At 43.6% G+C, this 24,579-nt stretch overlaps 1 protein-coding gene across 2 annotated transcripts in view; it reads right to left on the bottom strand.

Annotated features, from left to right (window-relative positions):
- The window catches only part of SLC25A40 (solute carrier family 25 member 40), a 389,459-nt gene that overhangs the window by 102,955 nt on the left and 261,925 nt on the right, over positions 1–24,579 (bottom strand). For both annotated transcript variants that reach the window (XM_078663592.1, XM_078663593.1), the window contains exons 8-9: positions 8,929–9,038; positions 3,841–3,922 (exon numbers count right to left, since the gene is read on the bottom strand). In XM_078663592.1, the coding sequence (XP_078519718.1) occupies positions 3,841–3,922; positions 8,929–9,038 (192 nt within the window). The remainder of the gene's footprint in view (positions 1–3,840; positions 3,923–8,928; positions 9,039–24,579) is intronic.

Raw genomic sequence — 24,579 nt, 5'->3', positions numbered from 1 at the left:
ACACTTTACTTGGTGGTGTGCAAATTGACACATATTTGCAGAAACTCTATTTCCAAACATTATTGTTTGTACACTATATAGTTTTATCAGTAAAGCTGCATTTCAGTGGGAGTCAAAGTTTGTGGCCATTTTAATGTTAAATCTGCTGATTTCAAATGACAGTGTGCTAACACTTTATGCTTCAGTTATGTATTTATTAAAAGTGATAGCTTTTAAACATGATTTGAGAAACATTCCTGCCCCTGCCCTTTTGAAAATGTTAATGAACTAAGAGGTAAGTCAGGGGTCATGTGTATCCTATATGTGGCTAGATATGTATTATATATGGAAAGAAAGTTTAGTCTATTAAATCAAACAAAGGAGTTTTTTGTACAGCAGACATGATGAACTCGCACATTTGAAGGTGTGATAATGAAGAAAATGGCGCTCAATGAATTAAATTATTTTCTCACGATCACATCATTTCAAACCAGTTTATGGCTCAAGAGCATTTCAAATAGGTTGAATAGATGATTTAAGTCCCAACACCTGCAGGTCTAATAATATTTTTGTGATTGTTCTAATGGGCAGAATAGCAAATGCCTGAAAAGAGAAAGGTACAGACAAAGAACTGTAGGCCAAGTACCATGCCAATTTCCTTGCATATACTAGCAAAGAAGGGCACCAACAGAGTGGCAGAAAAGCACCCTTTGGCAAGTGTGGGAACATACTCAATAAATGGGGTGAGGGGGACAGAAAAACCCTTGTGTCCCAGCAAGTATCACTGTGCCGCCACTAGCATAGACACCAATAGTTATAAAGTTAGACACATCCCTGAGAACAACCAGGTACTACAACCTGTCATCGACAGGGTAAAATGCAGAAAGAAAATACCTGCTGGGGCAGGACACCACATCGACAGTATGTGGAGGGACAAGTCTAAGGAAGCCAACTGGCACAGACCTATAACAGTCCACTCAGAAGGGAATACAGGAGACTATTCCCAGCCTGACTGAGTACGAGGAAAAAAGATGACATATGGCAAGCAGATATTAAGATTTTGCTCCACTCCGACTATGCCAGAAATGGCATAAAGCGGAGTCAGCTTGAGAGCCAAACAGATATTGACCATCGAAAGGCATGTCCACCACAGCACACTGAACAGCCTCAAAAAAGCCAGAGGCACGTAGCCAGGTATGCTGGCGAAGAGCCACAGAAAGATCCATGGCCAGTCCGACAGAATATGTAGTATCCACGCCACAATGAATCAGTAATGTAGCCGTCTGATGGCCATCCTGAATTAGCTGAGAAAGAGCGTCCTGAGAGTCATTCAGGACGGAGGGGAGAAGGAGCGAGACTGAGGGAGTCTCCAGGGGCAGGATGGTGCCTATGAGCTATAATTCGGTCATCTGAGGCCCTTGAAACAGGTTTAGCATAAATGCCCAACAGAATATCAAAGAGGGTTTCACCAAAGGGAACTTCGGTTCAGAACTCACTTGGTCCTGTTGGAGCACCCCAAGAAGGAAATCAATGGCCACTTCCACTGCAGGAAGCTGCAGAACTATGTTGACTTGTGCAAAAGCTGTGCTAGCCTCCGAAGCGAGGCGAGAACAGGCTCGAGGTTGGGGAAGAATCAAGGCCACTAGCTTCACCAAGGGCAGAAACCCAATAAAACGCCAAAGAAGGCTTAATCATGTAATCACCCACATCACCAAAATACTGGTGTGTCAAGGAAGAAGTAGCAGGGGGCTCCTCTGAAAGTGGAGGAAGGTAGCGCGAAGAGGACTCATCCACAGTCCCCGTTCCAGGTGTTGATCTGCACTGAAAAGGCGACAACTCTTAGTCGGGGAGGGAGACAAAGAAGGGGCGATTGGTGCCGGCAACGCCTAAGTCGACACCAGCGGGTCCAACATAGGCATCACAGGTAGGAACCCCAAAGGGCTGTGTGCCGGAACCGAGACAGAGTCAATCATGGATTTGGAGGGCCTAGATGACACCGAGGGAGAACCAGCGGTTAGGAGACAGTCGAGGCCTCACCAACCTACCTGGGGCCTAGAAGTGCACCAGAGGGAGATTGAGCCAAAAATGGCACGGGGAGAGCTAAAATTCCCTCATTTGAGCGAGAGTCACCCAGCGCTGGAAAATACCAAAAGTGCGGCCCAGATTCTGGCTCCGACAATGAAATCAAAGGAACAGGAGGCTTACACGGTAAATTTGGGCAAGGTTGCAGCGCCGACTACCAACGACATGACTTACCAGGCAACTGCGAGGACAAAGGACTTCGGGAGCTGGACTGCGAGCTGTCCTCGGAGGAAAAGGAGGCCGTCGACCATTGTTTCGCCAACAGCGTCATATGGTGCTCCTGCAACGTATACGACTGAAGATGAAGACACGAGCCACATTGTTCGAAGTTAGGGTGTGTGCCTAGACACCACATGCAGATAGGATGGGGGTGTGGGTCGACATCGTAGACCTCGAAGATCTTTAGAAAAAGCACACTGTTCCGTGGTGATAGGCCAAAATGGCCAGAGGTACCGCTCTCTGGATCCAAGCAGAAAGGAAGAAACTGACGCCAGTGCATCAGAGGAGGGCTTATGTGGACTCTGACACCGTCACATCTGGTGGATGACATTGTTACGGAGATGCTAAATGCCCTCTACCGACGCGCAGAGGCACTGCTGTAGAAAAATGTCCGGATCCATTCTGGCGCCTGGGGATAATTCTAAGGTAAGGAATATGCGGCCAGATGTCTCTATCAGATACCTACTTACAGACATACAAGTAGGGGTATGCAAGAAAATAGGGACTGCTTGCTGCAAGTCTATTCCAGCAAATGATGCAGATAATAGAACTTTGTCAGAGGCAATACATACACTGCATAATCTACAAAACAAAATGGTAGATGAAGGAGGTGCCCCAGATCGTTGGATCAGTGGCAGGGTTTTATCACTCCAATCCTAGGTGTCAAGACTGTTAGGGGCTTTGATACCAACAATTGTGATCTTATTACTAATATATTGTGTGGTACAATTAATTATAGCGTGTTGTAGGAGAATAGGCGCAAAGACGGGAGGGATGTTTTCAGTTAGGACACAAACACAAGTAGTAAATTTCCTGGGCAACTTCTATCACCTGGTGCGAAGTACAGACCAAGGTCTAAATGAAGTAGTTGCAATATCAACTAGTGGGGGGACTGTTGTAGGAAATATAAAAGTTGAACATGCTGCACAAAATATAAAACACGAGAAAATGGTCACATGCAAATCAGTCTTGACCCTGCTCCGCATGGGAATAGTCCAGCCCAAACTGCCAGGCCAGCTCCTCCCTTGACCGGAAACGAGCATCCTAGGACCGGTTACCCTTTCTGAATCCAGTGGCACGGCATGCATGAGACCCATGTCTGGACATATCCGTCCCACTTGGGGTGACAAATGCTAATAGAACAATTGATGGCTAGAATGCTGAACAATGTTAAACATTCAACCCCAGTACAGAGACCTGGGCCTAAATCCATTCTTTATGTGCTCACCGTGCACCCATGGGGAGCTGGGTCAAGACTTCTATATGGTTGGCTCTAAACTGGGGTGGCGTGGTGACCAAAAAAAACACTAAGGGACTTTAGGCATCTACTGAAAAAAGTTTGAGAGAGATTCATAGCAAAAAGGTGAGAAATGTTGCCCTCTTCTATAATCAAAATAATGATTGTGGCCTGGATAGTTCTGGGCTATGATTACAAAGTGTGGAGGAGAGGAGAGGATATATCAGAGCTTTGCTGACATCATTCTTTTAATGGAAATAACAGTGGTTGTGTGTGTAATGGAGGATTTGTTTCAACATGTTTCACCACAAAGTTTCACTTACTACAGAAGACCTCATGTTCTCCAACTTCAATTTGTCTTCGTGTTTTCACCACATCAAATGGCAATGTTGTAACAGCGGCAATCTAAAATACAAATTAAACACAAATAAAAGTTCATGTATTGATAACATGCGGTCAAGTTCAAGTACTATCCTAACATGTTTCTTTCTGTTCTCTGCATTGCTTGATAGTGCTTCAGTCATACTTCTATTATTGGAACAGTGCATCCAGGACTTCAAGTTAGCAATGAAGTGTAAATGAACATTAAGGCATTTAGCTACTTCCATTCCTCATATGCCAGAAAATCAAGTCAATTAATAATGATATCCACATAATACAAGTGACATCAAGAATTATCAATGATCAAAGTAAGCATTATGTACCCAGTTGCTTTGTTATAGGTTGAGTCCCAGACTCCTCCAAGTTTAATTCTAGGGCACCCTGCAGGTGCGTCTCAATAAACACTTTGTGGGAGATTCAGATTTATGATGCCACAGTAACATGCTTGCGCTAAAGGCAACATTCTCAGATTGGAAAGCGTTTGCACCTTGTCTGATCAAAGTTTAAAAGATGCAGAAAATGCACTAACGTGCTATTTCATCACAAAATAGGGTTGCAGTAAATATTTGCTTTCATACCAGGCAGCAGGCTGGAGCATTACTGGGAGTGGTCTATGTTTTGATGCCTCAAGTTGCAGAAGTGGTCCATTTCAATCCTACTCTTGTGCCAAGGCTTGATATTTCAAAAAACATTCAACACATTGATTCAAACTTTCAGTTGTCCATCCAATTCAGGATAAAACAAATTGGCTGGCGAACTTCCATATTTAGTTCCTTAAACAAGGCATACCTTGCTACTGAACAGAGGGTTTGCATTTACGCCAGTAAAGACTTGATTGCTGGCAAGAGGGACTCACTTAGCCCCAAAGAGTGTTTTTTCTATACCACATTGTCATTCTTCCTGATGGATTTATGACTTATACACACAAGATCCACACTCAAGAAAAGAATTCTGGAATACACAAAATCTTGGACACAGTAATCACTGTTGCCCTTTACTGTGCAAATTTCACTGGAGTACTAGAACCCATTCCGGGTCGGAAATACAACCAGAACAGAGGATCCATACAAAGAGATTAGAGCCCTGAAGAAGTCGCTGAGCACAACAATTAAGCTCGACAAAACACGTGTTGGCTAAGGATCTCAAGGTTAAAATGAACTGACTGTTTCCTATCAGGCAGAACTCTGTACTTCCGCCTCCCTCCCTTCCACTCCATGGTCACGAGATCATCTGCGGCATACCCCAGGGCTCATCCCTCAGACTGACGCTGTTCAGCATCTACATGGCACCCCTCGCTCACGTCGCCCGACAGCATGACCTCAACATCATCTCCTACGCCGACACCCAGCTGATCATCTCCCTCACTAAAGACCCTCACACCGCCAAAACCAACCTCCACGAAGGAATGAAGGACGTCGCCGAATGGATGAAGAACAGTCGACTGAAGCTGAACTCAGACAAGACAGAGGTCCTCATCCTCGGCCCCACCCCCTCAGCCTGGGAAGACTCCTGGTGGCCGACAACACTGGGAACAGCACCGTCACCCACCGACCACGCACGCAACCTAGGGGTCATCCTCTCCATGACTAAGCAGGTCAACGCCGTCTCCTCATCCTTCTTCAACACCCTCCGAATGCTCCGCAGGATCTTCAAGTGGATCCCCACCAAAATGAGAAAAACAGGCCCTCGTCACCAGCAGGCTGGACTACGGAAATGCCCTCTACGCAGGAACGTCGGCCAAGCTCTTGAGACGGCTGCAACGCATCCAGAACGCCTCGGCACGCTTGATCCTCGACATTCCCCGCCGCAGCCACATCACACCCCACCTGAGAGACCTGCACTGGCTCCCCATCAACAAGAGGGTAACCTTCAAGCTCCTTCTCCACGCGCACAAAGTTCTCCACAACACCGGCCCAGCATACCTCAACAGACAGCTTCTACACGCCCACCCGCCTGCTCCGCTCGCCACAGTCCCTCGCATCCGAAGAACGACCGCCGGCGACAGATCCTTCTCCCACCTCGCCGCCAAGACCGGGAACACCCTCCCCACTAACCTATGGCAGACCCAAGACCTACTGGCCTTCAGAAGACTCTTCAAGACCTGGCTCTTTGATTAGTAGCAGCACCCCCCCCCTCCCCAAGCGCCTTGAGACCCTTATGGGTAGGTAGTGCGCTTTAGAAGTGTCTTAATTGAGGAATAAGAGTGTTTTTTATTATTGTCAATGATACATAATATATACTGTTGACGTGTGCAATGGACTGTTGTTTTGGTTTATCAGTGGTTATCTACACATTAGGGAGGAGGGTGGCTCTCCCTACCCTTATGCACCGCAATCATAATTGCACACTTCTATATACTCACTGCGTATTTCCCAGGAGCGCCATTACCCTACACATTCCACCGACCAACAAGTCCCACACAGAGCCTTGCTTGCTCCTGAATAGCAGTCCAGTCATAACTGCTAGGGCGCAACCTCCCTGCACTTAGAAAGCAATCCTGCTCAGACATGTTTTCCTAACATTCAGCCTCATCTGTGAGGTACAGTCGTTCTTAGGTTCATCAAGCATGGCACTCAAGTGTGGTCATAACCCTTAGGGCGACTCACAGAAATAGTAACAAAACTGACAGAAATGCTCAAGCCAATGCCCTTGAACCACAATGAATCCATCTGCCTGATTTCCATTACATCACTGCTTAGTTTGTCTTTGTCCTCACAGAAGGGGTCCGACCACAGGAAAATCAAGTCTGGACACTGCCCCCATAAGAGCAGTTGAGCCCGAATAACTTGACCATGCTATTCTGGATGCAAGCACGAGCAACCACACATGCTTCTGGCTTTTTGTGCCTTAATGGTGAGGTGCAAGGTGGGAGTCTTGTTACAGGGAGCTCACGACTTATGCCGGGGCAGTGCCCTTTCATTTAGATAGGAAGAATAAGATAAAAAACACATTGTGAGGAAATGCTTGAGACGATGCTTCTTAACCACTAGTAATTCCTGTGGTTAGCCTTTTATTGTGTCGTCTGTGTAGCTTATCTGGGCTACTACTGGGGGAGAACAAGCATATCAAATGTATCAAAGCGCCACCCACAGAAGTCGTTGCAGCTTTGGATTATTTCATTAAATAATCTTGTTCTTCGGTGGTGCTTTACTTATTAGTACGGGTCATAAAAACATATACTGTTGCCCCGAAATATTAACTCAATATAATCAATGTGGAAGAAATGAAAATGAAAGTGTCTTACTCGGTGTACTCACACTCATACTATTAACATTAAATGCTTCACCACATAAACGCTTTTAAATATGGAGAGTTTTATCCCGAATAGAGTTAATTTCCGACCCACAATTGGTAGGGTTCAAGTATTGCCCGTGGAAAGAAACTGTCCCTAGATGGAATGTTTTAAAATTAATTCAAACCAAGAATGGAGATAAGTTAATCACTTTATATCTCGGCCCTGAAATAGCTGGGGATCTGGGCTGTACTGGAAACCAAAATGAGCACTGGCAAAAATGTTCAAAGCAGCCCTAGTCTGCAGGAGGCTGCCACTAGCATGCGGCCTTTCATGTATGGGTCTCAGCTTCCCATTCAACTCTGAAAGCAGCTACCTAGCCTGAAGCCTTCTGGGAGTGACAGGATTGTCAGTGGGCCCTGCTGGGCATAGGCATCTAAACCAAAGTTTGAATCATTAAAACATTTAAGCTAAATAGAAGTAAAGATTCAATTATGTACAGTATGTGAAGGGAAAAGCAAGCGGTTCTTTGATAAAGCTTTATCTATAGTTAGTATACGTATTTACGGATGTACACACATTAAAATGAAAACTGAGTTTGCACTTTGTTCTTTTGCCCTGTTCACCTTTCTGGCGCTGGCCGCCTTTACAGTCTACACTGTTCTTAAGCTGCAGCCATCTCTAGAAGGTGAACCGCATGGCGGCTATTCTATGCCGAGCCCAGGCAATATAACATCAGGACTCGCCCGAGTTTTGGCTCATAAAAAGTAACGTACGTACGTACAAACGTGGCTACAACGACTGTACTTTGATTCGGAAGGTAAATATGGATGAGCATAAACTGAAAGCGACCTCGCAGTGGTAGACGGATACTAAGGAGAGGCTAAATCCGGGCACCATATGAAAAGTGCCCCCATTAGCAAAACATGGCAGTTTTGAACTTATAAAGACAAGCTGTTTATAGTGTTTTGCAGGTTATGAAAGGCTGCATGCATTTGTGTATGCTCCAGACAATGCTTGTGGCAATATAAGAACCCTCAACAGAACAATCCAGCCCTCCAGACCATAAAATAAACCCACAAACAGCCAAACAAGCATTTGCAATGAAATCAGTCTTGCTTTTGGGACCTTATATGTATTTAGCTATACAGCACATTATCCTGGGTGCTGAAACATCTACTGTTCTTTAACATGGAGGGAAAGTAAGCACCAAACTACGTGACACACCCGGTATGGTAACACATGGAGAGAAATATTGCCTTTCAGCGGGAAATGGTATAGTCCAAAGCTCTGTTTTTAATTTAAAAAATCAGGGCTTTCGGTAATCATATTACTGAAAATACAAGATTAAAAAAAACATTATTGTCTGTGGGTACTCGTGGAAGACAATGTCTATGGACTGGAATCTATAGAATGCTAAAGTGACTCTGGTATTTTACTGACCTCTGCTGGTCGTTTTCTATCAAGACCGTTAAATAGAGGCAGTTGAACAGAAAAAAAGTCCCTAAGCTGAAGCAGACTAATCGTAGGGCTGATCTCCAGAGACCACAACGTAAATACACATATAGGTATATATAAGTATATACTAAAGTATATACAAGAGGTCTTGAATGCTTGACTTAAAAAGCAGCCCACACACAGACCTGTCAGACCAGCCCTTTGGGCACACCTAGATTGCCCTGTGGGCCAGTCTAACACTACTTTACAAATACACTTACAGTTACATAAAAATTATAGCATCTGCAATGCATATATAGGAATATTCCTCTAAATATGTATAACTAAGATGCAAACTTACAGAGCCTGAAAATCCTCCAGCAGCAAAACTAATCATAAACGTCGGCTCCAGTTTATTGAACGTCAGACACAGCACATTCTTCCCATATTCATAGTTGTACCAGTAGATTGCTGCGGGGGGGCAGACACAGATATTAAAGGAGATTATCAAGAGCACATGTGCATGATTACACTGCGTATTATCGTTCCAATGTACAGTAATATTTCAGCAACATAACAAACAAGTCTGGCAACTGGAAGGGTTGTCACGATGTTTGGTAGACTCAATGTGTAAATAGACTTCCATTATGTATGTAGACAGGATGGTGGAACTACATGGCAGACAGCTAAGTCTTACTAGCAGCAAGTGATAAAAAAAATACTTTAGTGCACAAGGTTAATTAAAATCATTACAATATAATAACACATGTTTAACATATAAATTCCAAAGCACAATAAAACATTCACAACTTAAGAGCAATCTTTCAATAACTTAAAAAATAGTCAAAATAAGTAAGCAGATTACAAAAGCGCTTAATACGGTTACCACGCAGGCTCTGAATTGACACCTGCACGAACTAAACTTAAGTTGGCTGAAACATGGTTTTAACCATTTCCTACTTGCATCAAGCAACGCTGGGCATATAAATATGAAGTGCAATAACTCTGATGCAACTGCAGAGTCTGCATTTTCTTTCTACACAGGTGCATTTCCATGCTGGGATAACATCTATTGACGGAACATTACCAATTCTAAGTAATTAGAATGTTTGCTTCACGTTAATTGAGAAATGCATTTTTAGGTATTGTTGCAAAAGAGGAATTTAAAACAATCCACCCATGAGCTTTTTTGGCTAAAATGCCTTAAGGATTAGTTGGAAGTCTAGTTTTACACGTTTGTTTACCATCCTTTTGAAAATGGCAAAGTAGACAGCCATACACCAAAGTTCATCCAGACCCAACTCAGTTAATGAAGAGTCAAAATATTTGCGGCAAAGGTTGTCCAGTTTGGGTTGCACCATCTTTTGCCATATATGGTAGTCCACAGTACTTTCTGATGCCACCTTCATCCTTTTACTGAGCTTGATACATGCACCTCGCAGGGCTAACTGCTGCTACACAAGCCCGAACTCCAGAAGTATTTATGTTGGTGAGGTGTTCCTTGGTAATCTAAACAAATACTTAAAAACAGACACTTATGGAATCCAGCAATTTTGCGTCCTTCCCTTTACAGATTTCAGATACATACTTTACCTGCAGAAGTCCAAAGTGTGGATTGAGCTGGTCTGTCTCCTAGGAGATTCTGAACAGGAGAAGCAGCTTCCAACTCCCTGGCCAACAAACCTTGTCTGAGGTCGCTGGGACCTTTTTATGGTCTGCTAGTGGTTGGTACATGTCTACACTGATTGGTGGTTGTATCTGGTGTTTCTATTGGATTAGGGTTAATGTCCTCATTGGTTGGGTATTTGAGGGTTCTGATTGGTTTCTGGGTCTGTGATTCAATCATTGTAGGGTTACGACTAGGGCTTGGGTTAGGATTTCTATTGGAAGTAGGGACTAGCGCTTCCTATGTTATTGGCTGTTGGGAGTAGGGTGGGACTAGGGCTAGGGTTAGACCTTTAATTGGAAGTAGCGATTAGGGCTTTTGGTGTGATTGGTTTCTGGACTAGGTGTGGGACTTAGAGTAGGGTTAGGCTTTCTATTGGAAGTAGGGACTAGGGCTACCTGTACCATTGGCTGCTTGGACTTGGGTTGGGACTACTGGTAGGGCAGGGCCTTTATTGGACGTAGAGATCAGGGTTTTTGAAATGATTGGGTGCTTGGATTAGGGCTAAGATTGACTGTATGGTCCTGGTCTCCTATTGGTTCTAGACTTTAGGGCTAGGGTTGTGATTGGATAGTGTTAGGGCTAGGGTTCCCATTGGCTGAAGCGGTCACCTGATTACTAGGGCTATAAAAGGTCAGGGTTAGGGCGTCTCAGCCCGGGCGTCGAGGCTAGGGGCGGAGAGGACAAGGGCAGTTACCTGTTTGAGCCTGTTAAGGGCGGAGAGGACAAGGGCAGTTGCCTATTTGAGCCTGTTAAGGGTGGAGAGGACAAGGCTAGTCGCCTGTTTGAGCCTGTTCAAGACTGGTCTGGACTAGGGCCAGAAATGCTGCCCTTTCTCTCATTTAGCAATACCCAGCCCACACCATCCACAAACAGAGCAACACACTCGCACCAAATGTACACCACGCACAACACTTTGCACAGATTAATGTACCAGCCTGCACTACAAACTCAACCACATCTACACACCCTACTATCCCAACTACCACACATATCCACCATCACCCACAAACAGTACACAACTCTATCCTATACCTCTAATCAATACACTCGTCACTAACAACGCCAATCAACACCATACATAACTACATCCCATTCAGACCCACTCTAACTGCTGTAATTACACCTAACAGACCACCTTTTATCACTAACAAACATATAATGATCCTTTCATCAGTTGTCCAACAAACACCCTCCTCTCCTTCTTCCATAATAACACTAACACACAACACACACACTACTGCACTTTGTAACTCTTGCAACAAACCAGTCTAAGATAAACTCTCACCTCTACTTCATTCCCTCTTACACACAACACACTCTACTCATAAACACATCACCACCCCTTCTACGTCACATCCTCCTCTCACAAACAATACTACACAACCAAATCCAGTGCATGAAACATATACATCAGCACCCCTTTTCACTACACCTCAAGACCTAAAGACCTAAGCCCTAAAAAAAGAAAAAAAGAATTCCTTCACTCTTTATCCCTCCACTATCCTTTTCAATCAAAATTAAACGACTAACATGTTCACTTCTCAAATTCCATATTCAACTATACTAATATACTGCCCAAATAACTGAATAACATATCTACCACTCATATTACTTCATATTTATACTATACTAATTTTCAAGACTAATTCTTTATGGGTTCCGGAGTGGATGCTACTCGCCAGAAAAGCGCTTCAACGCCCATCAGGGGTAACAAGTGCTATATGAATGCAAATCTTTCTTCCCCTTTTATCCCTCCGCTATCCTTCTCACTCCAAGTAACTAATATCCACCACTGAACTTACCTCATATTTCACCATATTAATTAACCACTAATCCTTTATAGGCTTCCTGAATAGCGTGCGTCAACAAGCGATAAATAAATACAAACCTTTGTCCTCTTCTATCCTTCTGCTATCATTTCAAATCCAAATAACTGACTAACCTATCCACCACTTAAAATGCACTTGCATGTTTCACTATACTAATTCATCACTAATCCTCTATGGGTCCCGGAGTAGCGTGCTACCTGCCGAAAAGGCGCTTTGACGCCTCGTCAGGGGTAGTAAGCGCTATATAAATGCAATTACAATACAATACAATACAATATGTCAAAGACGGACGAGACATGGCATTAATACGTCTAAGAATGGGTTCAAGTGAGGGGCAGTTTAATTTCTTATGTAGCCAAGCAAAATCAAACAACACAATTTTAGGCTTCAGCTATACTCCTTGCAAGTGTAAATGTAAAGATTACCGATTATCAAATTTTACTCCCAAATAAATGTAACTGGAGACTTTTTCCAACTTTTTATCTAGAAAACATCACCTGCTTTTTGAAACAATTAGTAAAGGTCAGCACCTTTGGAGACTTGAAATCGGCTGACCGTTTAACTGAGGTGGGTTAGAAGAAAAATTATTCAGCCAATCATTTAAAACCACTATGTGCTGATTAAATAATGAGGGTGTCAAGACACATCCTTGTTTAAGCCCAGTGTAAGTCTCGACTCTTGTTGAGACAGTAAAGCCATCCCCCAACTTCACTACAACCCATGTGTCTGTGTATATAATCTCAAATGTATGTCAGGACCCAGAGGAGAGGATTATGCTAATCTTTTCATCATTTGTTGCTCAGCAGTCATTTTAGATCTCAACATTATCAACATAAAAACGTAATTTCCCATAAACACTTGGGAAAAAAATGAAGTCACAACAGTCTATGCCAAATCAGGTCTCAGCCCGGGGTATAATCCCCCCAGTCCTCTGTCGACAGCCCTCTTTTATTTGCTGCTCGCAGCCGTGCAAGTTTAGTACATGACTTAGGTCCTTCTTTCTTCTCTTTTGGTTTGCCAGTGACGGATTGAACATGTAGTTTTTAAATTGTTTTTTTTCTTTCTAGCGAGGTACACACCTCCATATCTGCGACCAGGGGAACGCTTCAGCGCTCCTTTCGCGGCCGTTCCTGTGTATGTAAAGCCTTTTTCGGAGGGTTTGTGGCAAGCGTGGCGATCCTTTGACCACGAGAGGGCATGCGCTCAAGACGCGTCTCTCATGTAGACGCTCAATTGCGCGCCCGGGCAGAGAGATCGCACCAGTGTCACTGTCCGGAATACAACCGTTGAGTGCCCATGCTGTGTGAGTCAATTTCGGTCCTTCAGTCTCGAGTCAAAAAAACCCTTGGGATAGGATCTCAGCAGGAGCTGAGGCTCCGCTTTCAGGGCAGACCGTCAAGGCTGCGTTTGAAGTGCCCATTTAATCTCCAGGGCGTGGGAGCCTGACATTTTTTCCCTCCCACTTGAGAGGGCTTGGGGTTACATTATTGTGAGCCTTTTCCATACACCCTGCTTGTCAGTGTACTCCTCTGGGGCATTTTACAGCTCCAGCCCCTAATCGGATAGCATATAGAGTCCCTGCAGGCTTGCTGCATATTAGTGGGTACTCCCCACTGCCTGATATCCCTCTTACCTGGTGGGTGGCCACCTTAGATAACCTGATACTGCTTCAAAAGCATTTTCCTCCCATACGCGTGATACCCCATTGAGGATTACGGGGAGCATTACGAGGAGGGTGTTGGGTACTTTTTGGTCACAGATGAGTTCTGTGATGCAGTGGGCGCCTCTATATTGTTAAAGCAGTGTCTGATGCGGTGGTTCCTCTAGAGAAGAAACTGATGGAGCCAACGCAGAATTCCCTGCAACCCCTTATGCCAAGGGAAGACCGCCCCGGGCCTTCGGCCCCAGGACCTCTAGAGATCAAACCCTCTCCTGCCACTGACATCACTCGCAAGCATTCCAATGACGCAGGGGTGGATTTGGATGCTTTCGCCAGGTTGAAGCAGGCCTTCCTGGATGCAAGCAACCCAGCCCTAACAGATTCCACCAATCCTGTTGAGCAATCGCAACCTAGTTGGTCAGGTCCCAGGCCATCCACCCCTGCCTCCTGATCCGTCACCCACTATTGGGGTACCGTTGGACACCCAATCAGATTTTTTAGACCCTGAAGATCTTATGCACCCTGCTCCTCAGAGTGGACGCCTTGTGACAAAGTTGCCAAATACGTGTCCAGTAGGCTGGGGAAGCCTCTGCACAAAGAGGTCCGGACCCGCCTACGGGCTGGAGTGCCTCCGTCTGGCGCTGGATGGGAAAGTAGCCTGCACACCACATATTGATGCTCAGATGGCCACATTCCTGGTGAAGTATATAAAAGGCACTGACCGTTCATGACGGTCATGTCAGGATAAGCTCATGGACGTCACCGGGCCACTAGTAAAAATCTTTGATATGGCAGAGGACACTAAGGCCTCCGGAGCCCTTATTCCACCAGATGTACTCTCTAGCTAGGCCCAGGGGACTATCATATTCCTGGGCAATGCTAACTGCGCCATTGTGAATGAGCGGCGCAGGTCCCTTCTTATCAAGACAGACCCCATACTAGGGAAGCTGGCCACATCTGAGGCAGGCCAGGTAGGGCAGGGAGGTATCTTTGGGGACCCGCTTGTTAAAGAACTGGGTAAATTTGTTTCTACTTTTTGTTCGTTGGATAAGGCACAGTCAACGGTTAGCCATATTATTAGTGCACATGTTTTCTCTGGGGCCGATCGTGGTAGGGTTTGCACGGTTGGCCGTTCCCAGTACTACTCCGGCAGAAGCCAGCCTTCACAGCATGGACAGTGGCAAGACTTCTCACGCCACGGAGGATTTTATCCCATCAAGGGGCATTTCCGTTCCAGATGCCAACGTAATGGCCCTGCGGCGGAGGAGCAGCCTCCTATTCTCACATTGAGTCTTTTTTTCACTTCTTGTATCCAGTTTGGGGGGGGGAGCCAAGCACTTTTCGCAGACAACTAGGGCGCACTTACGTCGAAAGCCTGGATGTTCCAAACCAATCACTTATTGAGGATGTAAATGTTGTAGGCTTTTTAAAAACGTTTGATATGTTAACTTTGCAAGAAACATGGAATATGTGTAGCGAACCACTGATTGGCTATTTTGAATATTTAAATGTGGTGTCTAGGGAGGCAGTTTTTGGTCGGCCAAGTGGTGGTCTCTCTATATATGTTTCTTTAAGTCTTCATGTTGAGCATTTCGAGATTGACCTTCAGGTCAAATGGATACAGTGTGTTAAATTAATTGCTAGACAATCGCTAATTTTAAAAATGTTTATTTAAGTTCGAAAAAAAGGTTAGATCATTACAACTTATTCAGTTATGGGAAATGGTGAAAGTGCTATACTATGATCATATGGATTCACAGATGAACATCTCTGGGGATTTTAATACTCAACTTGTATTGTATAAAAAGCGGGAAATTCAATCAGAACTTCTAGCCCAATGGTCTAACTGTGAGTTTATTAAATATAATCTAAAGATTATGCATGATAGAGAGCATATACCAACATTTTACAAATCCGGTAGCTCTTCAATAATTGACTATACAATATTGTCAGATAAACTTTCTGATTTAGTCCAAAGTTATGAGGTAGTTCCAAGGATTGAGAGCGATCACAATCCCCAAGTTATTTCTTTTAATTTCCCTTTTGATCATTTGCCAGAAGCCAGAACACTAAGAATTGCCCCAACCGCTTTTAATCTTAAGAGGCTGATATGGAGCGATAAACCTGAGAAAGATATTTTGGAGTTCCTTTCCCATCTAATTCTTGAAGTTCAAGCTGTTAATTCCAAAGGGAATTCGATGGTTGCTCTTTGGTCCTCCCTATGTGATTCTCTTTTGGATACATTTTCTAAACAGGAACCCTCTGGGGGTATTATTTTAAACCCGAAGAACCCAGGGTGGTTTTCCCATCGCTTATTGTACTTGAAAAGAAACCTTAATAAAACAATAAGATCACTGTATAGAAAGGCAAAAGGGACTTCTTACTTTTCAATGTCACTTAAAATTAGAGACCTGAAAAGGGGATATAGGAATGAAATCTGGAGGGCTAAACAAGCGTACAATGAAGAGACTTGGTCCAAACTAAATTTCGCATGCAAGTCCAAGGACTCGCGATTATTTTGGGGCATTACTAATAATGTAGAAAAAGGATAATTTTAGACTTAATAGTGGCAACATTGATGAATTAAGTTGGGTAAACTTTTTTAATAATTTGAAAATAGCTTCTCACGGCTCACAGTGCGATGATGCTGAACATTATCAACATCATTGCCAATTGGAGCCAGTAGAAGGGCGTCTTCTCTCTAGTGTCAGTGATTCACTATGCTCCCTTGATATTAAGCCATGGTCGGTTGATAACGTTAAAAAAGTCTTAAGCAAGATTAGATCTAATGGAGCACCTGGCCCCAATGGAATCCCCAATGTCATCTTTAAAGCTAAAATAACGAATTGGCCAGAGTTATTAACGCTCCTTTTTAATGAAATTCTTAAATCCGGTTGTATTCCGGAATCATGGCAGGGAAGCATTATTCAGCCAATTTATAAAAGTGGACCCCAGGACAACCCTGCAAATTATCGCTTAATAACTCTTACAGATGTAGATGCAAAAATATTTGCAAGTTGTCTGTTAGACGAATTGGAGTCTTGGGCACTAAGAGAAGAACAGATTCCAATTTTCCAAACGGGTTCTAGAAAGGGTGAATCAAGTCTCGCTAATTTGATTTTACTGACATTATTAGGCGAAAGAGCAAAATGTAGGAAACAAAAATTGTACATCTGTTTCATTGACTTAAAAGCCGCTTTTGATTCTGTCCCCAGAAATATTCTTTGGATGAAGTTAATTAATTGGGGTATATCAGAAACACTTTTAAAAATGATCAAATTATTATACTCCAATAGTTGGGTACAGATCAAAATTGGCGACGGCAGACACACTACCCGTCGCCTTGAAACTAATGTCGGCTTGAAACAAGGATGTGTCCTCGCTCCTTGTCTTTTTAATTTATTTATGTCTGATCTCCCAGCCCATTTTAATGACGTTATCTCACACTCCCCTTCTGTGATGGGTAAAGAAATTAAATACTTACAGTATGCAGATGACACCATTTTACTTAGCTAAACTGTAATAGGGTTAAAAAGAATAATAAATTCCTTTAATATATGTTATTTAAAATGGTTTATCAATCAATACAAAAAAAACAAAAATAATGACAATAGGGAAAGGCAAACTGGGGGTAAAGGATTGGAATATTAACGGTCTGACTATAGACTGTGTAAAAACGTATAAATGTTTGGGAATCACATTTGACGATGGATTGACATTTAGGCAGCATTTTAACAATTTAGAGGCTAAAGGTACTTCACTTGCCTTTGCCTTTAGAAAACTGAGAAAAGCTATTATGCCCCAATTATGATCATTTGCTGAAGGTCATGAGAGCAAAGCTTATCCCATCCTTGGACTACGGTACAATAATCTTTCGGGGCAAGGATGCGAAACTGCTTGATGACATAGAAGTAAGGACGTATAAATCAGTTTTCAGGATTCCTAGACAGATTTCTCGTGCTACTTTAAGACTGGAATATGGTTTAAGGAAACAGTTTTTGGTCCGCCAAGCAACATTCTTAAAAACCTTATTGGCACTATCTCGAGCCGATGAAGGTACGTTAGCAAATGTGTGCTGGCGTGAGATTTTGAAGGGCAAATATTCAAGAAGCTGGCAGGATTATTTATTTATTTTATTTATTTATTTGAATTTGTAATGCGCAACAGCTACCCACAGTGGGTTTCCCGGCGCAAGGGAAAGACTGAAGAAGAAAAGGACATGCAGCAGTACCATAGGACAATAACAGCAGCTCATATTTTATTGAAAAAGCATAGTTTTCAGTTTTTTCCGGAAACTAAAGAGGTTGGTTTCAGATTTCAGAGCAATTGGAAGCGCGTTCCAATATTTAGGACCGAGATGATAAAAGGCTTGACCCCCCATCCTTGCTAGTTTGAATCTTGGAACAACAAAGTCGCAATTTGCGGAGGATCTTAATATGCGACTAGGTTTGTAAGGTTGAACAAGACTCTGCAAGTATTTTGGAGCCGTGCCCTGTTTGATTTTAAAAAGATAGCACAGGTCTTTAAATTTTATACGGCTGGAGATCCTAAGCCAGTGTAAATCTCGGAGAGCCTGAGAGGTCGATGATTTCCTCGGGATGTTAAGAAGAAGTCTGGCCGACGAGTTTTGTACAACCTGAAGCTTATTGATAGTTGCTACGTCTGCACCAAGATAGAGGACATTTCCATAGTCCAGGCGAGATGTTACTAACGCCTGGACTACGGTTCTTCTGGTGGCATGGGGCAGCATCCATAGAATTTTCTGGAGCCAACACAAGGTGGCAAAGCAGATGGCGGTCACCTTAGTGGCCTGCTGCCTCATGGAGAGTTTGTCATCTATAAGGAAGCCGAGGTTCCGAACCACAGATGTTGGCTGGGGAAGGGGTCCCATATCACTGGGCCAATGTTGTGGGCCCCAAAGGTCTTTATGCTTCCCCAGAATAACGACTACGGTTTTGTCACCGTTTAGCTTGAGCAAATGTCTCTGCATCCACTCAGCCATACGGGACAATCCGGACTTCAGTGTAGATACATTGTTACTCTCACTACTAGAAAGGGAGAAAACCACTTGGGTATCATCGGCGTATGAAAAAATGGTCAGCCCGGCATCCTCCGCGATGGTAGCTAGGGGTCTAACATAAATGTTGAACAATAAGGGGCTGAGTATGGACCCCTGCGGGACACCATACGCCGATGATTTATCTGAGTGTCTATCTAATTTTGAATGACCAAACTTAGTAGATGAAGTGAGGAGTAAAACGGTTTATAAAAAATCAATTAATTTAACCGTTGCTCTGCTGTCAGAAATAATGGATAAAGATGAGTTGAGGAAAAAAAAACACTTCTGGTCTATAGCTAAATCCTTTGAAAAGATGTAAGACCAACCTTATTTGCTTTTTCATTTAAAACCCTTGACCAAAAAGAAATTTATGGTATTAAGGTTTGGCATATATCCAACTAAACATGGAACCCCAAAATGGGAGTATAAATGATAATTGAATATTTGTAGGCTTTGTGGGCTGTGTTAGGAAACTTTGCTGCACATTGTAACACTATGTCCAAAAATGTTGCAGGAGAGGAAGACATTTCTAAAACCCATTTTTAAAGAAATGGGAGTTAGAACTTGTAGAACGGCAATTATATTCTGCTTAGATGGTGTCAATGTTCATATTATAAAAGAAATTATGTAATGTTGACATCTTAAGTAAAGGATAAATCCGTTACGGCAACGCCATAATGATTTTTATTGTTTTTAGGGAGTAGGTGGGCTATTTTACTGCATTTTTAATTCATTTTGAAATTGTGTAATATATGTATGTTGTAAAATCAAAGGTAATTTTATAACTATGTTTGGCACATTATGTTCAGTTATTTTTATGATTTTAGAGGTCAGAGTAGGTACACTTTATCCCCGATAGGAGCCTTGTAATATATATCCTTTTTTAACATTAAATTATAACTTTTTGCTGCTAGCATAAGGCACTTTAGCTTTGTTGTGGAAAAATTTAATGCACATTATATTTTGCCACTAATAGCATAAGACACTTTAGCTCTGTAGTTGAAAATCTAATTCACTTTATATCTTGCTGCTAATAGTTACAGATAATCTGTAAAAAAATATATATATTATTTGTTTTTTTTTGCTGCTAATTGTTATTGAAAAACTACTAATACTTGCTGCTAGCACATTGCACATTGGTTTTGGTGACGCTGAAAAATTAAATGCACTTTATATTTTGCTGCTGATAGCATAAGGCACTTTAGCTTTGTCGCCGAAAATTTAATGCACTTTATATCTTGTTGCTAATAATTGCAGACAATCTGTAAAAATTGCTTTTTCTTTTTGCTGCTGTCATTGCAAAATTGTTAATATTTGCTGCTAGCACATTGCACATTAGTTTGGGTAACGTGAGCACATTGCACTTTATTTAGAAATTGTGGACTGCTATTGACAAATGGACATTATTTGCTGTTAGCATAATGCATTATAGTCCCTAACTGGAAAATGGTTAAACAATTGTTGATCAATTTATGTTAAGGCACTGTATCCGTATATGTTCAATCAGACTTTGTGCTTGATATGTACTTTTTTGTAATTATTTTAATTAATCAACAAATAAGCAGTTATCTCTCTCTCATTCAGAGGTTCCACATAGAGTTCTATAATTCCCCCGTTCAGCCTAATACCCCGCATCCCATCCCCTTCTCCGGGCAGCAAGCGTCCATGTTTGAGCTGGAGGCTCAGGAGCTTCTGAGAAAAGGGGCAGTGTGCCTTACTCAACCCCATCCCGCAGGGTTCCTGAGCAATCTGTTCCTAGTCCAAAAACAAGATTGTGGCCAGCGACCAGTGATCAATTTACGGGAGATAAACAATTGGTTGGTTTGCCACCACTTCAAAATGGAGGGTATCCACCGCCCCAGCGATTGGATGGTCTGGCAGAACTAAAAAGATGTGTATCTCATGTTACCTATTTACTCGCCTCATTGCTGTTTTCTTCAATTCCAATGGCAGGACCAAACTCTCGAGTTCACCTCTCTACCCTTTGGCCTGTCGTCAGCCCCTTGGTGTTTCACCAAGGTCCTAAGACTTGTGATAGAAAACCTCAGAGCGTCAGGCATACAAATGAAAGTCTACTTAGACGACAAGCTTTTGATGGACCAATGCCCAGGAGCATTGTAGCATCACCTTCAGCGTACGGTCCACCACTTGGAATCCCTGGGTTTCGAAATGAACCAGTCGTAATCCAGTTTAAGCCCTGCATGCGTTCCTTCCTCCTTAGGGTTTGTGATTGACTCGAGAGCAGCCACACTGAGCCTTCCACCCAGGAAGATAGCCAAGATCCGGCACGAGGTGTGGAAAACGTTGGCAAGGGAAGAGGACCTCTCTACGCCAGATTGCGAGGGTGATGGGCCTACTGTCTTTGTCAATTCAGGCCATCTTTCCCGGGCCTCTTCACTTCGAGCTCTTCAATGTCGGATGGCGTTGCATCTTCGGCGCGGCCTCACGTACTCACAATGTGTCCCTCTCTCGGACGAGGCCAGGGAGGAGCTTCAGTGGTGACTCTCTCACATGGAGGCGTGGAATGGGCATGCCATTTATGGGTACCTGCCGGATTTGGTGATCGAATTTGACGCCAGCGGCACAAGCTGGGGGGCTTGTTGTGGTCACTTCACCACAGGCAGAGAGTGGTCTGCCGCCGAACGGTCACTACAAATCAACTGCCTCGAATTGTTGGCAGGATCTTTTGCAGTCAACTGTTAGGCCAGGGACGGCGTTCAGTCCTGCCTACTGCTGAAGATGGACAACGTGGCAGCAGTCTGCTATATCAACCATCTGGGGGGCACCCGCTCCAAAGCCCTCTCAGACCTGGCCAAGAACATTTGGGTGTACTGCCTCCACCACCAATTTTCAGTGAGGGCGTAGCATCTTCCCAGGTCGGTTAATCAGGTAGCAGATTGGCACTCCCGCTAGCTGCGGGATGCAAGCTTCTGGAAGTTATGTCTGGCGGTCTTTCCAAGCCTCTCCTCCCTTTGGGGTCCTTTCTCGATCGACCTTTGTGCATCTCGCCTGGACAGCCACCTACCCCAGTACTTTAGTTGGAGGCCAGACCCCGAGGCAGTCGGGACCGACACGTTTCTGCAGGATTGGTCCCGGAACAGGTTTATGCCTTCCCACCTTTTGTGATGATCATGCGTCTCACAGCTCAGGTGCGCAGGCAGAAGGCAGATGTGGCTCTGATCATCCCGATATAGAAGTAGCAAGCATGGTTTCCAGTTCTGGCAGAACTTTCTTGGGCTTCTCCAACCCGTCTACCCCTGTTTCCACATCTCCTTAGCGATCCGGCGGGGAATCCTCATCAGCTGATGATGAGCGGCAACCTCTAGTTAATGGCTTGGAGGATTACAGAACATGATGGCAGGTGCCGGGCCTATCAAGACACGCTGCAAATATCCTCTCTTGAGCCTGGGCTGACAGCAGCGTCAAGAGATATCGCTCAGCCTGGTCTCGATAGGTGGGTTGGTGTCTGCAACGGAGTCTAGATCCCGTGAGGACCAACGTTGTCCACATCTTGAACTTCCTAGCCTCCTTAGTGGCTGAAGGACTGGCGTACAGATCGGTGAATACTTTCAGTTCCACAATATCCACTGGACATGGGGCGGTTGGGGGCTCTCTATTTAGAGAACATCCTCTGGTTAGAAAGCTTTACGGGGTGTGAGGTTATCTTTACCCCCGGAACCCAGGTATTCCACCCTGTGGGACGCAAACAAGGTTCTTGCTCTTTTATCGGCATGGCCGAGCAACCAATACCTTTCCCGGAAACCATTGTTGGCCAAACTGGCTATCCTGTTGTGCTTGATTTCATGCCAGAGAGTCTCAGACGTTGGAGCCCTAGATATCACAGAAAGGTCTTTTACTCTTGAGGGGATCACCTTCCATGTTTCCAAGCGAACTAAAACTCAGTCCCAAGTAATCTCGTATCTGGCCTTTCCAGAGGTCCCCAAGCTATGTGTGGTGCGCTGTATTAAGGCATATGAAGCGATGACGGCGGAGCTACGACCTCGCGGAGAGAGGCAACTTTTGATTGCGTTTAAGAGACCCTTTCAAGCAGTTTCCTCACCAACCATCGCAAGATGGGTGAAATGGATTATGCAGGAGGCAGGCGTAGATACCAAGGTTTTTGGTGCACACTCTACGAGGGGTGCTATGGCCTCCAAAGCTTTTACATTAGGAGTCCGTTTGGAGAACATTATGAATGCAGCGGACTAGTCCTCAGATTCAACCTTTAAGAGGGTTTATTTTAAACCAGTCTCCTCCGTTGCGGCTCTTGTGGTGGAAAAGCTTTGAACTAGCATAATCCTCATCTCCTGGTCCTGACATAGAATTAAATAGTTCCTAAGTAACGTGAAGGAAAGTTTAAATTCTATTAAGAACTCGAGGGTGAGGATTAACCCACCTCCTCAGGACTGATAACCCACCCGGGTTGTGACACAGGCATATTGGGGTAAGTATAGCGTTTACTGTGTTGTTTGCATTACAGATTGTTTTCATGTACGACTGTGACTTGTGTTGCATTTTCTTTCCTCCCGCCATGATAGGGAAGGCTTTCCCATCTTGCTTAGCTCTCTCTCTTAATATTGTAGGGTCGGACTCTTCAAAACAGGAGTGATTAACTCCCACGGGCGGCCTAATCGCAGGAAGATAAGAGGGCTATTGACAGAGGACTGGGAGGGTTATATCCCGGGCTGAGACCGGATTGGTTGAGGACTGTTGGCTGTTGTGACTTAATTTTTCCCCCCCAAGTGTTTATGGAAAATTAAGTTTGTTATGTTGATAATGTTAAGATCTAACATGGCTGTTGAGCAATAAATGATGAAAAGATTAACATAATCCTCGCCTCTGAGTTGTTAATAGAATTGAAATATTTCATTGCCCTCATCAACATAGACTGTATATTCCATTTGGTTTTTTTTTTAGCTTAGCCCACAGCCTTGGTCTCGGGACCCTATCAAAGACTGTTTTTAGATCCACAAAATAGGTGTGAAGGAGAAGCTTCCCTGCATAAAACTATTTGCAATACAAATAGAAAAAGAGGTCAAGTTAGAAATCATACCACTTCCTTTTTGAAAGCCCTCTGTTCTTTTGGAATAACTTTAAGACAATCAGTCCTTAACTCTAAGTCTTTCAGTAACAAAGATGCAAACGTTTTTGCCTCTATATCGATCAAAGCAATTAACCTATAATTAGCAGGATTCCCTGGGGGACCAGATTTTAAAATTGAAATAAACTTCTCCAGGAGTCAGGACTTGCATTTGAGCGAAGGTAATAGTTATACAAGGACACCAAGATTTATGACCAAAACAGCACATTTTCCTTAAAGAGGGCTGTGTGCAAGCCATTAGGACCAGGTGCAACATCTTTTGTTGACTTCATGATGACAGTTCAAACTTGGTTACCATTAAAAATGAAGTCAAACTCTCATTCAAATTTCCAAATGAACTCTGGTCATACACTACTAAAAGATTATTATTGTAGAGTTGTTTACTACCGTTAATCCAGATGTCCTCTGGTATATTTGCACTCTTTGCTCGGTTGCTCCCTATTGATATGCTGTTCATAAAGTTACAAACATAATAATTATTGTTTGTAGAGCATAGCCCAGGTTTTGTTCAAAGTAACATGCTTAGCTTTCCAGATCGATTTTTTATAGGAAGAGCTTAGGGCCTAAATTTGCAAAAAATGTAGGCTTCTTCGAGGGAGCATTTGTTTAACTTCTTCTCTCAGCGTTCAGTTCTCTCTTTTAAAATAATAGTGCTTTTGAAAACCACTGATTGTCCCTCACGTAAGGAGATATT

Source organism: Lissotriton helveticus, chromosome 10, assembly GCF_964261635.1.
Source record: "Lissotriton helveticus chromosome 10, aLisHel1.1, whole genome shotgun sequence".
Classification (NCBI taxonomy): domain Eukaryota; kingdom Metazoa; phylum Chordata; class Amphibia; order Caudata; family Salamandridae; genus Lissotriton; species Lissotriton helveticus.
This window is presented reverse-complemented; position numbering and strand designations above follow the sequence as displayed.